General features: G+C 37.0%; 1 protein-coding gene across 1 annotated transcript; it reads right to left on the bottom strand.

Moving 5' to 3' along the window:
• Nucleotides 1-535: 535 nt before the first annotated feature.
• Nucleotides 536-9,296, bottom strand: LOC136695664 (uncharacterized). The gene is made up of 5 exons (XM_066669885.1): nt 9,240-9,296; nt 7,066-7,428; nt 3,545-3,706; nt 2,180-2,238; nt 536-1,865 (listed from the first exon to the last, which is right to left on the bottom strand). Exons 1-5 carry the CDS (start codon nt 9,280-9,282, stop codon nt 1,743-1,745), a joined length of 750 nt encoding a protein of 249 aa, XP_066525982.1. The 5' UTR covers nt 9,283-9,296; the 3' UTR covers nt 536-1,742.
• Nucleotides 9,297-12,483: the final 3,187 nt, after the last annotated feature.

The raw sequence follows: 12,483 nt of genomic DNA on the forward strand, positions 1-12,483 counted from the left end.
TTTTCCTTCCCTTCGCCTCTCTATTAATGTGCTTGGACACAGAGCTCTGTGAACAGCCAGCCTCTTTAGCAATGACCTTTTGTGTCTTGCCCTGCTTGTGTAAGGTGTAAGTGGTTGTCTTTTGGACAACTGTGAAGTCAGCAGTCTTCCCATGGCTGTGTAGCCTACAGAACTAGACTGAGAGACCATTTAAAGGACTTTTCAGGTGATTTGAGTTAATTAGCTGATTAGAGTGTCTTCAATATTGAAACTTTTCACAATATTCTAATTTTCTGAGACACTGAATTTGGGGTTTTCATTAGTTGTCAGTTATAATCATCAAATTAAAATAAATAAACACTTGAAATATGTCAGTTTGTGTGTAATGAATGAGTATAATATACAAGTTTCACTTTTTGAATGGAATTACTGAAATAAATCAACTTTTTCATGGTATACAAATTTTATGACCAGCACCTATATTTACCAGGCTTAGTAAATTAAAATATAGTAATGTGTCAGAGCAAAAATCATAGACTCACACTCACATGGTTATTTTTAATTAAATAAAGGTTTTTAGAACATCACATTAAAGGACATTTTGAGGTTATCTCTTGGTTAAAAGATAAAATATACAGGAAGGCAGATCTCCAACAGGAAGGTTATTGACAGTTGACATAAAACTACACAAACCTGATAAAGTCTTATTCCATCAAAAATATCTTCTGTAGTCAGTCTTACCATATAAATGTGACAACTTTTATGTAACTTAGTATAAGGTCAGTGCTCAGAAAAGGCTTATGTAGGTGTCATGTAGCTTTGTCATTCTTGGACTTTCCCTGATGTGCAGAGATATATTTAAGCAAAACTGAGCCCAACAAGACCACAGTAAACAACACAGAAATTAACAATGAAACTGACATCAACAATTGAATTCTGATGCCACTATTTTAATCATAGCTCCTCAGTTAGTCAGGTGTTACCACATCCTTTAGTGGGTGATAAAAAAAAAATAACAGCTGTTTATCAACTCTATCTGAAATGTCTAACCAAATCGCTGGCTTTTTTCCCCCCCACTAGATATAGTTTAAGCTGATGGTTTTTTTTTTAACCAACCGATTTTGAAAGAATTGGCTCTAATATATCTGTGCTATTAATTACTTTCTCTGTATTTAAGTGAAATAACCTTTTTTGCTAACTATGATTTGATATACTGACTAAACAATTTCAAATTCTCCAGTCCTCCCCCATTTAATACTGGTTCTCTCCTCCCCTGGAAATATTAGAGCAGTTTATAAGAAAGAGAAGCAGGAGAAAGAGGGATGGTGTATAGTAATTTCACTTTCACTTCCACATTATCAAATCACAAAGCCAAACACAGAGCTTTCCTGAAAACACCCCTAATACTTCTGCAAGTAATCAAAGTGCTTCCCATAAACAATTCTCTTGCAGCCAATCATACCATTCCCAGAAACCACCCCCTTTTGCATGTTTTGTATTTTATTTTAAAGCAGATATAAAACACAAAAAGATATCATGACATACATAGATAAATACACCTTTATAAATAACATCCTGGTTGGATTTCCCAATGCCATCCATCTGGTCTTGGCAAGTTGAGTTTGAAGCTAGTGTTTTTGGCCTCTTGGAAACCTGGTATAACCGAAGGAGTTTGTAGGGCAAAGAGAACAAGAGGAGGATCAGCAGATAATTGTTGGAGTACAATAAGTGTACATCAGACTGTCACAGGGGATTGTGGGTCTTCATGGCTCTGAGAAGCCATTAGAACGGGACACTTTAGCATAGATCATGTTGTCTAATGACCCTTCAGACGTTTCTGTCTGAACTGTGTTGAACACTGGAATTTCATACTGTGGTTCCAGCTCCTGTAACACAAAAACACATGAAACAATCATTATATGTCTTTTGTTTGTTAATATATATATGTATATATATATATATATATACTTGGTACAGTAGAATAGAATTAACAGCAAAGTAATTGGCAATGGCAAAAAAAAAGTTTAGTTTACTGCCAAACTGTGAAGCCTCTGTACATGCAGGAAGTTACTGTTGCCCTCTAATACACAGTGTCATCAGTATCTCAACTAAAGGTGTGTTCATAGTTCATATATTTTTCAGAAGCATGACTTATGTTTTATCTCAGCAGTTGTATCTCTGTTAGAAGAGTGACTTGTACCTTTTCAGCTGGATGGGAGCTGTGGGTGTTACTTGAACAGATGTGGACATCTGATATACCTAAAAGACAAGAGAGGCTCTCATTTTTCTATATTAAATATGGAAATAAATATATATAAAATGTGTGTGTATCCCCAGACATCTTAAAATAATTATGTAAATTAATGTTCAGAAGTGTATGATTTTTACCAAAGAAACAATTGAAACCATAATTTGACCATGTGGGTCCCAACCTTTCAAACAACTGTATATACATTTATATGTCAATAATTATTTATTGCAAACCAAAATGCTTAATGGAAAAAAAAATTGCTGGTGAGTGCAAGACGTAACTGTCTACCGTGACTCACTTATTGTGACATGTGGCCCTCCCTCTTCCCCTGCACTTAGCTTGGGTGACTGTGATATAACTGATTAGCACTTTCTGTTGAACTGATTCAACAATATAGCAGTTGGTGCTCTCTAAGGAAGCTGAGCTCATTTAAAGGCAACATCTACAATTGTGGGGAGCTGCTATTCTGTCTGATTTGTTTTTACATTCAGAAGTTCTACATCTTTTAATGTGGAATGGTGTGTTTGATGGGAAAAAATAACTTGTTTGTACATTGTACATTGCTGAAGTTTAACCTGTCAGTTTATATTCACTGTTTGAATAACCACAGAGACTTATTTGTAGCTTGAGTTGTTCACATTTTTAGTACTGCCAGTATATGTTTACTTTAATGCAGTTAGTGGTCTCCAAAATTTAGAGCGAGTACCTACCTAAATAAGACTATATTAACCACGTATGGAGCAGGGATAAAGCACTATCCTAATTTATTTATTTATTTATTTTCATGATTTTCAATGTTTGCACGTCTCCAGAAGCCTAGCATGTCTGACCGAGCCACTATTTGTTTTTTGTTTTCCTTACCCATTTACTGACACTAGGGTTTCATTAAAACATTAGACTGATTTTCAGCACGATAACAGACTAGAGAGCAGCAAATGGTGAGGAAACAGTTTTTGATTACAATCACATGTGTAGCTTTTAACAGAATTAGTATTTATTGTCCTGTAAACATTTTGAGCTGATGTATGAGAACTCAGCTGGTAGTGTTCTTCTTCAAGCTCTGTACTTCCGTGACATTGTATTGGCAGCGGTTCAAAAACAAGCCCCAAATGTCATAATGTGTTGGCACGGCCAGCTTAGAAGATTCTGAGGGAAATCATAAAACCCTTTGAAACGTTAGATGTCTTTTTATTTTGTATTTCAGGATGTTTGAGTTGAGTAAAACTTTAAGAGGAAGGATGTTGTTGAAGGGAAAGTGTGAGGTATTGAAAGGAATTCTATATTTGGTGAATGTAGGTCATAAACCTTTCTCACCTCGTTCTCTGAAACACATCCTCCACCAACAGATAATGTTTATCATGACTGAGACCAAACAAGCACATGACAGGATCAGCATTACAATCCTGCAGAGCTCAAGATCTGGAGAAACTGGAGTATCTTCAGTGTTTGAGGATATATTCTGACCAATCCTATTGTCTGAAACACACACACAAAAAAAAACCCAGAACAATGACTGAAGTGTTTGAGATAATGTATTGGATAAAACCACTGCCCTATTCATTGCAGAGAGGCATTCAATTCATGACTGGGGAAATCACGCTATCGAACAGCATTACGAATCAATGTGCAAGAGTCTTTCACACTACACAAGCTACATAAAAACTACATTAATCTACATATTTAACAAGAACTTTAAGAGAGTGATCAGGATAAGAGTGTCTGCCAAGTGCCATGGATGTATGTATGTGCTCATAACGGGGGAACCAGTGGGGTTTCAATTGGGTGTTTAAAGAGCAAAATTGGATGATATAATGCAATAAACAAACTTAATGTATGGTGGAAATAGAACCCATAAAACAAAGTACATAGGTGTTGAATAAAATGTCAGCTTTAGCATCATGGTAGATTATGTGCTATGTTTCCTGGTCAGAAGATGAATGTGAACAACCCACACAAGAAAATGCTGAGGCAACATAACAACCTGCTACATGCTAGTGTGAACAAATGTGAGAAAATATTTACTGACAGGAACAGTAAAAGCACCCCGCACCATTTAGAGTAAACCTTTTAGTTTCAGTAACAATGGTATGAGTGGTTTGATTATCTCCACTAGTGAGGGGAAATGTGGCAAAAAAAAAACATAGCACAAATCATAAAGTATTGTGCTAGGATAAGCAGGACCAATTCTACACTAAACTCAGTTAAACAGGATGTATTTGGCTCTAAACCCAGTTGAATATGACTAATTATGGACTACATCTAATTAAAGGGCTACACATGCTCTAAATCCAGATCAACCGGGTGAGTGTTGCTCTAAATCCAGCGGAACATGTGGTCGTCTTTTTCAACCCCCTTCTGGAAACACTGTAAATTCGAAAGCATTTCAGTGCCGTGTCAGTTTGATCAAAGCCCCTCAAACCACACCTCGACCTCAACCTGCTTCTGTGGAATAAACACCTCGTCATGCTGCCGATTCCCTTAGATTTAGCAGTGCAGACGTAAATGTTCAGACGTAAATTAAGACCAAAAAAAATAAATAAAAAATACACACACATACACATTGATCATTCATTCATTGTCTGAAACTGCTTTTCCAGTTCAGGGTCGTGGTGGGTCCAGAGCCTACCTGGAATGACTGGGAACACACTCTGGAAAGGGGAGCCAGTCCTTCACAGGGTGACACACACTCACTTACACCTAAAGACACAATTTGTGTTTTTTGGACTGTGGGAGGAAACCCTATGCAGACATGGAGAGAACACACTCAACTGTGTCTCACAGACAGTCACCGGGACTTAAACCCAGAACCTCCAGGTCCCTGGAGCTGTGTGACTGGCACTACCTGTTGCAAGTTAAATTCAGTGTTCATTTGGTTAGCTCCACTGACTACACAGGAGCACTGTCCTCCACAGGATCACTTTTGTTTAGCCTCTTTCCACTTTGTTCTTCCAGAATTAGGGCCCACACAGAGCAGGTATGTTGGAGTGCTGGATAATTTTCAGTGCTGCAGTGGTGCTAATGTATTGTGCTGATATGAGTGGATCAGACATAGCAGTTCCACTGGATTCTTAAACCCCTCAGTGGCACTGAGAATTGTCCACTAATCACAAATATCCAGCCAGTAGTGTCTTGTGAGCAACGTTCTTTGTCCACTGATGAAGGACTAAAAGCCAACCAATACAAACTGCACGACAGATGAGTTACTGTCTCTTACTTTACATCAACAAGGTGGACCAATGAGGTAGGAGTAGACCACAGTCAGTAATTGTGACCTGACCTCTATGGTCGGAGGAGCTGAAAGGTTGTACAGTGAGTGTAAACATGGCAGGTTTGATACTATGGCTAATTGGGGTGTGGATTTAAAATAAATTTGGTTCAAGTATCTTGAAATATTTGCTTACATCTGCACATTAAAACACTGCAGTTTAAAAAAAATCATGATGCAGAAGTTTCTATTCCTAAATAACTTTAGATCCCTCTAGTTGATCACTGGCGGTGTGTGGTAAAAAGGAAAGCATTGGCCCTATCATCAGATCACTGTTTCAAACATTAGTGATGACTCAGTAGTCTAAGACTGAGAGTCCATAAGAGCAAAATTAGTCTCCCCTTCCTGTATCACACTAGCACCATAAGCAAAAACTCTGAATTGTAAACTTTTATTTTGAAAGCTGAAAACAGGGTAGGTGAATTAGCGGAGGAAGACAAAGAACCACACGGCAGTTTCTCAAACCACATACTTACGTACTCCCCTATCAAATACTGCATTAAATATAGGCTGTATAGCAGCTAGTATATTCACTAGTTGAGTATGACTCATTTTTTAGGCTGTGGTTTGAGACTGGGCCCTGTTTTCTTGAGTGTTTGTTTATAATAACAAATGTATTCTCAGTGTCAAAATTATACACTACTAAGCATTTGAAAGCAAATTGCTAGCTAGTGCAGGTAACTGTTAGCTGGTATAATATATCTGGGCTGTTAGTCTACTCTTAAAGTTTTGAGTTGCCCATTGTCATTGTGTCAATGACAACCAAAGCCTATCTTAATGAACTACAGTAAAGGGGAAAACATTTTTTTAATCAGTGATATAACAAACTCATATTCACGAACCTTAAGAGGATAAAGATGATGATGGTGATATTCAGCTTTGATCATTCTTATTAAAAGGCTATATTCTCCCCTTTTCCAAGTGAACACAGTTCTGAGGTGTAAATTACATGTCTGTGATTTGCTTTGGTCAAAATATCACAAGGATCAAACACCACATCAGCATTCTCCCTGTCTAAACAGCCCTGTTCCTTTAAATGATAATGAGCCACACGCTGTTCACCCCAACCTCAAGAAGCGATGAGCAGAAGTTCAGGTTCTTAGCCATTTTTGCTTGGTTCTCTTTCTCCTCCTTTCTCATTTACTCTGTTTTTGCTTTGCGTATGTTGTATCTGTTTTGCCTCATTTAACCTTGTTATTTAACACTCACATAAATGCAGATCCAGTGCTGTGATTGGACAAGTGCAGACTACAGGGTGGGGCAATTCTAAAATCTCTGCACTTGACATCAGAAGCAGAGCAAAATCCAAAAGGTTAATTTTTATTCCATGTTTTGTGACTTAGGCAGCCCATAGAAATGGGCCTTGTGGTCTTGTTTCACAGTGTGTGGGTTGATGGACTCCAGATCCCTATATTAATTATATTAATGTGATTGAACAAGTGAACCCTTTATAATATATTGCCTTAAACTACAGTGGTTTTGGTCTTGAGTGGCCTATTTCTGTGATTATATGAAAATGAGACAAACAAATAACAGAAGGAAGCAGATTAAAAAACGATTTAGCACTAACCTGTGAAGCTCAGTCTGATGGAGTTTCCAAACTGAAAGTGTATTGTTTTGCTTCGTCCTCCACAGTAGTACAGCCCAGCATCAGACTCATTAACACTAATAATACTCAGACTGAGTGAACTGTTTTTGTTTTCAATGCCTTCAAAGTGACTTTCATCCACATTAAAATTCAGTGAAAATGTATTATCCAGTTTTCCTCTTTCAGCAGATATCAGCGTCTTAATTTCCATGTCCTCTGGGCTCTGGTGAAACCATGAGATATCTTGAACCATAGTGATGTTACAGGGCAGGGTGATGTTTTCTCCAGGATGGACATATCTGAGATTACCAGAAGTGCTCTGAAGCAAACACAGTCTAAAGAGTCCTGAAAGAAAAAGTGAGAGATAACAGGTGACATCCAGCCTTTCATACACAAAGTTCTTCAGTCTCAACAAAACTGCCTTCAGCACTGAGGCAGAAAGTCCAGAGAATATGTAGACAGGGTTACACTTTTACAAAAAGAAATGAGATTCTATATGGTAGGTCATTTGAAAGGTCCATTAAGGACTGAGGTATGGAAGCAAATCTGTCTCATCACACTTTGAAATATTACCACCTTTGAATTTGTAGCAATTCTTTTTTTTTTTTGCACTGAAATTATGCACCTGACTTTTGTTGCTTTTGAATTTAAGTCTTCAGATTTACACCTCTGAATATATTGCTTCGCAAATATGCATCAGAACATAATTGTTCTTGAATTGAACTCGTGAATTTTCAAGAACACAACTTCCACACCGTGGAAAAACTACACGTATAGCTTCCTTCTGCAGATTTTATCTCTTTATTTTCAAAGTGTCTCAAAAATCTGAAAGGCTCACTGAAAACACAATATCACAGACTATTGATGTCCTGAAGAAGAAATTTTACTGTGGAAATGTTTTGGATTGGCCCTGTGAACATAGCATTGGATGTGATTCTAGAGAGAAATTTTGTCATCTTCAGGATATTAATAGTCTGTTATATTGTATCTTTAGTGAGCCTTTCGTCTATCGAATTTGAGCAACTTCAAAATATATAGTTTGAATTTTTTTGAGCTTGAATTGTTTTTATCTGAATTTATTAACCCTGAATAATAACAGTGAAAACGTGTTCTTGAAAAGTTCTATTCACGAGTTCTGTTTAAGAGCAATTATATTCTGATGCATAATTGCAAAGCAAAATATTCAGAGGTGTAAATCTGAAGATTTAAATTCAAAAGCAACAAAATTCAGATGCATAATTTTGGTGCAAAATATTCAGTGCTACAAATTCAAAGGTGGTAATATTTCAAAGTCTGATGAGACAGATTTGCTTCAATACAGAGGCTCCATTCTCTGGCATCATCTCAAAGAACTTGTTTTGCAGCCTGAATTTGGAGGAGTGTACACAAACACTCCAATAAATATGACAAAAAAGATGCACTTCACAAGGTCTTTGATAAAGGCAGAAATTCTCTAAAATACTGGGAACTTTCAAAGAAACGTTCAGTTGCATGAATTTTAAAAACATGTTGCAAATTATTTTTAAGAGAGTGTTTCAATATAAAATCAAGATGCATCTGTACCATAACTGCTACTGTTAAAGAAACTTGAAGAAACATTTTTCTAAAAAGTATATTTAGATTTAGTGCTGTACTCAAGACCACCCTTGCTAAGTCAAGTCCAAGACAAAACCATGTCTATGAATATGTGAGACTGAGTCAAGGCAAAGTCCACTGGAAACTAGACAAAACTGAGAACAAAGATCGAGACTCATTTATGTCCTTTTCAAAACTGAAGCATAAATCTGTCTTTATCTGCACGCAGAATACATTTCTTAGCCTTTCCAATAAATCTTCTGGAGAGAGGAAAAAAATGTGAGTCTGGTTTTAACTATAAATATTTTCATAATCTAATTTAAATCACAAGTATGGACACAAAACTTGCCATTAGATGGTTTTCCCCATCACGGACTGGCACCCTTAATTTTCACAAATCTTTTAGCCCTGCCCAACTTGCATTATCGCTGAGAGTACATCATGTAGTACTCTCATTTAAGTTTTAAAATCCACAAATATGACCTGAAAATACCTTTATAGAATAAATGTGAGTTCAAAACTTTCAAATGACTAGTCAAATATTTTTGATTATTATGGACTAGTTAAAAATGTGAACTCACCAAATAGAAGCAATAGAATAAAGGCAGTCAAGAAGTTCTCCATGTCTCAGAGTGTGTGTGTGTGTGTGTGTGTGCGTGCGTGTGCATGTGTGTTGAATATGTCTGAGTTGTTTACGTGCATCACTGTAATACTGAGACCTCTAGTGTGGGCTTCACTTCCCCAAACTCCCCCACATCCTGTTCTTTATTTTCATATACCAGCAATGAGCCTGCATTCAACTCCACAGGATTTAACTTTAACTCTGAAGCTGAACCAGATTTCACATCATCAATTTTTTTCAATGTTCCTCAAAAGATTTACCACATACTCAACAGTTATTTTCTGATTGATCTATGTACAGAAATATCCTGGAGCAACAGATCTATATGTCATAGAGTTTTCTTATATCACTTTATTATTATTATTTAATTTAACATTAAAATAAGAAATAAAAACAATAATGTGTTAATATTAGTTATTTCTATCATTTCATTTCTACAGATGGAGGTGTATTTGCAGAGGAGTATGTTTTGATATTTTACAAATTCATTCATTCAATTTTTTGGTTAACTGTTCTACATGATCAGGGGCAGTGAGTCCAGAGCGTACACAAAATCATTATGAAAAAGGCAGGAGAACACATTGTACAGGGTTCCAATTCATCACAGAGCATCACATACTCACACAGACACAATCACTTACACCCGTGGACAGTTTCTCCCACACACACTCACACCAGGCACAGATTAAACACACGAGACAAGGACTCTTGTCAGCTGTTTGGCAGCACCGTTACCTGTTGTACCTGCTCAAAAAGACAGGCCCTGTCCCTATGGAAATCTTATGATGTCCTATTGATGGACACTTTGTTGTCTTACAAGAGAGCACTGCAACATTGAAACAGGCTGAATCAGTTACAATTACGATGCAAAACCTCTCATTAATTGAAAACAAACAAACAAAAAAAAACATTTTTGCCTTTAAAAAATAAACATATCCATCTCTTTGTATGAACTCAGGAAAATAAAACAAATAGGATGAAGCTGTAACAAAATATGAATGAATGAAAGAAGAATATAATTTGGCCAGGGACGCCAAAACTTTGATTGTGAATAGCAACTGACCATACAACAAATAAGAAATCTGAAGTACTTGTAAATGCACATTTAAAACACACTCTTTGATAATGGGAATTGGACATTTGTGACAGTTCTGACCTAATCTGGTCTGGAGTTAAAGGAAGTGAGTTTCTGTGAAGTCCTTACAGTTTATAAATTAGAGCGTGACAGCTCATTGTGAGAGCCCACACTGATTTAATTCAAATCTCCATTTTTGTGGATGTTTCATTTACTACATCACTTTCATGATGAATGGACCTATATTCTCCAAAATTACTTGAAATGAAACCTTTATATATTGATTTTTTTTTAAATAAGAAGGGTTTTTACTTCTCCTGTAAGTTTACAATAAGATACATCTCTGTCCACAGCAAAGCCATGTAATATACACTTAACACTGTGAGGATCATAACTAGTTACATTCACTAGAGCTGTGGCTAAAATCATTTGCATCAGGATTCATTTTAAACGCTAAGCACCAGCTCTATGAAAGTGTCAAACAAATAAATACAGTGGAATTTGAGTTCCTAACTTGTGTATATTGATAGTCAGAAAACAGGTTATTTCTTACTAATTCAAGGAATAAGGTTTAAAAGACCTCCCAACGGTGTTCGGAAACTCTAATAGGCGTCTTGCCTGTGACGTAGATGGTGGACAACAACTCTAGAAGTTTCTCTTAATTTAATGCAAAATGACGAAAAGGTGTGTTGTTTTTGGCTGCAATCATTCAATGTACAGTGGGACATCTGTGCACAAATGGCCCAAAAAATCCCAAAATATCCAGAAAATTGACTAAATTTGTCAACTTTAAATGGGCACTTTGGAAAGGACCATCCGCTCACTCCGTTATCTGTAGCTCATTTCACTGGCGCTTTTCCAACAATATGGGCATGTAAGGACACCAACGAAAGGTGTTCAAGAGCCTCTGTAACATGGAGGTAAACAAGGTAAGGACACTCACTTCGCCTGTTTTAGTTGGTGTTAGTTAACGTTAGCTTGACTTGCTAAACTCGGTGGCTCAGATTATACTCGGCTACGTAGCTGCATTACGGAGGTTTATAGTGTCGGATGAATTCGAGTTCGACTTCGATCACATTTACAAGAATAACGGTACCTCTACATTTGAGTTTAGCTTATTGCTAGGCTATTGTCATGAATAATGTTGGTTATTTAGCTAGATACTGTCATAACAGTCAGTCATAACGGTGTTTTACCGCGGCGTTGTTCAGCTGTTGTCCACCAGTGACGTCACGGCTGCGTTCAAGAATTTCCGTAGCGAGCTCGGGTTTTTCCGGCAATTTCATAAAATTGTCAGTTTTAAAGCAAATTAAGCAGCTATTTTCATTTTAATTCATACTTATATATGTCAGTAACTACAATAATGTCAAATATTCATGGAGGTCCATTAAGTGGTGCTTAGCCTTTAAAAGTTTTTTTGGTTTTAATTTACATGTAGTTGACAAGCTGGTTGGGAACAGATACCAGTGATATATTTATTCATTCATCCTGTTCATTGTCCACAGCCTACCAGATTTGACTGGGCACAGAACACACCGGGTGTGTGCAAAGTCCGTCAAAGGGCATCACACTCACTCTCTCACACTGGTGGACAATTTCACAGAGCCAAGACACCTACCAGTGTGTGTCTTTGGGCTATGAGAGGAAAAAAGGGAACCAGGAGGAAACCCACAATGACATGGAGAACACACCAAATTTATTTTGCCGGCAGTTCATCAGCGACTACTTGAAGACACTACTTCTTACTTAAAAGTGAGAAATGTGAAAGAGTTCAGTGAAGCAGTGTACCTCCCTGTGTTGAGTATCATGCCTACACTAGGGATTCTAAAGATACATTTGGAGCTTTGCAACCTCTAGTATCAGTTCCTTCACTCAGATTCTGTAGTTCTTGGTAGACTTTACCTTAAGTGTTGGAGCATTTGAGTATTTGATGACTTTTAACCAGAGTGTGTAATACTACTGCTCTATCCCTACAGTATTGGTAAGAGATTTATCTCTCCAGAAAACATACAAAATATATTGAAAAAGGTATTCGCTCATCTGCCTTTTCACACATATGGACTTGTGTAAAAGCCCATTCTTAATCCACACTTCAACTCTTCAGGGAAGACTTTCCTCAAGGTTTCTG

The sequence above is a fragment of the Hoplias malabaricus genome, chromosome 4, assembly GCF_029633855.1.
Source record: "Hoplias malabaricus isolate fHopMal1 chromosome 4, fHopMal1.hap1, whole genome shotgun sequence".
Classification (NCBI taxonomy): domain Eukaryota; kingdom Metazoa; phylum Chordata; class Actinopteri; order Characiformes; family Erythrinidae; genus Hoplias; species Hoplias malabaricus.

Coding starts and splice junctions, on each gene's coding strand:
- LOC136695664 (XM_066669885.1), bottom strand. CDS start 9,282: ATGGAGAACTTCTTGACTGCCTTTATTCTATTGCTTCTATTTG. Junction 3,707..7,065: donor CATCAGACTGAGCTTCACAG/GTTAGTGCTAAA, acceptor TGTGTGTTTCAG/ACAATAGGATTGGTCAGAAT. Junction 1,866..2,179: donor GCTCCCATCCAGCTGAAAAG/GTACAAGTCACT, acceptor TTTGTGTTACAG/GAGCTGGAACCACAGTATGA.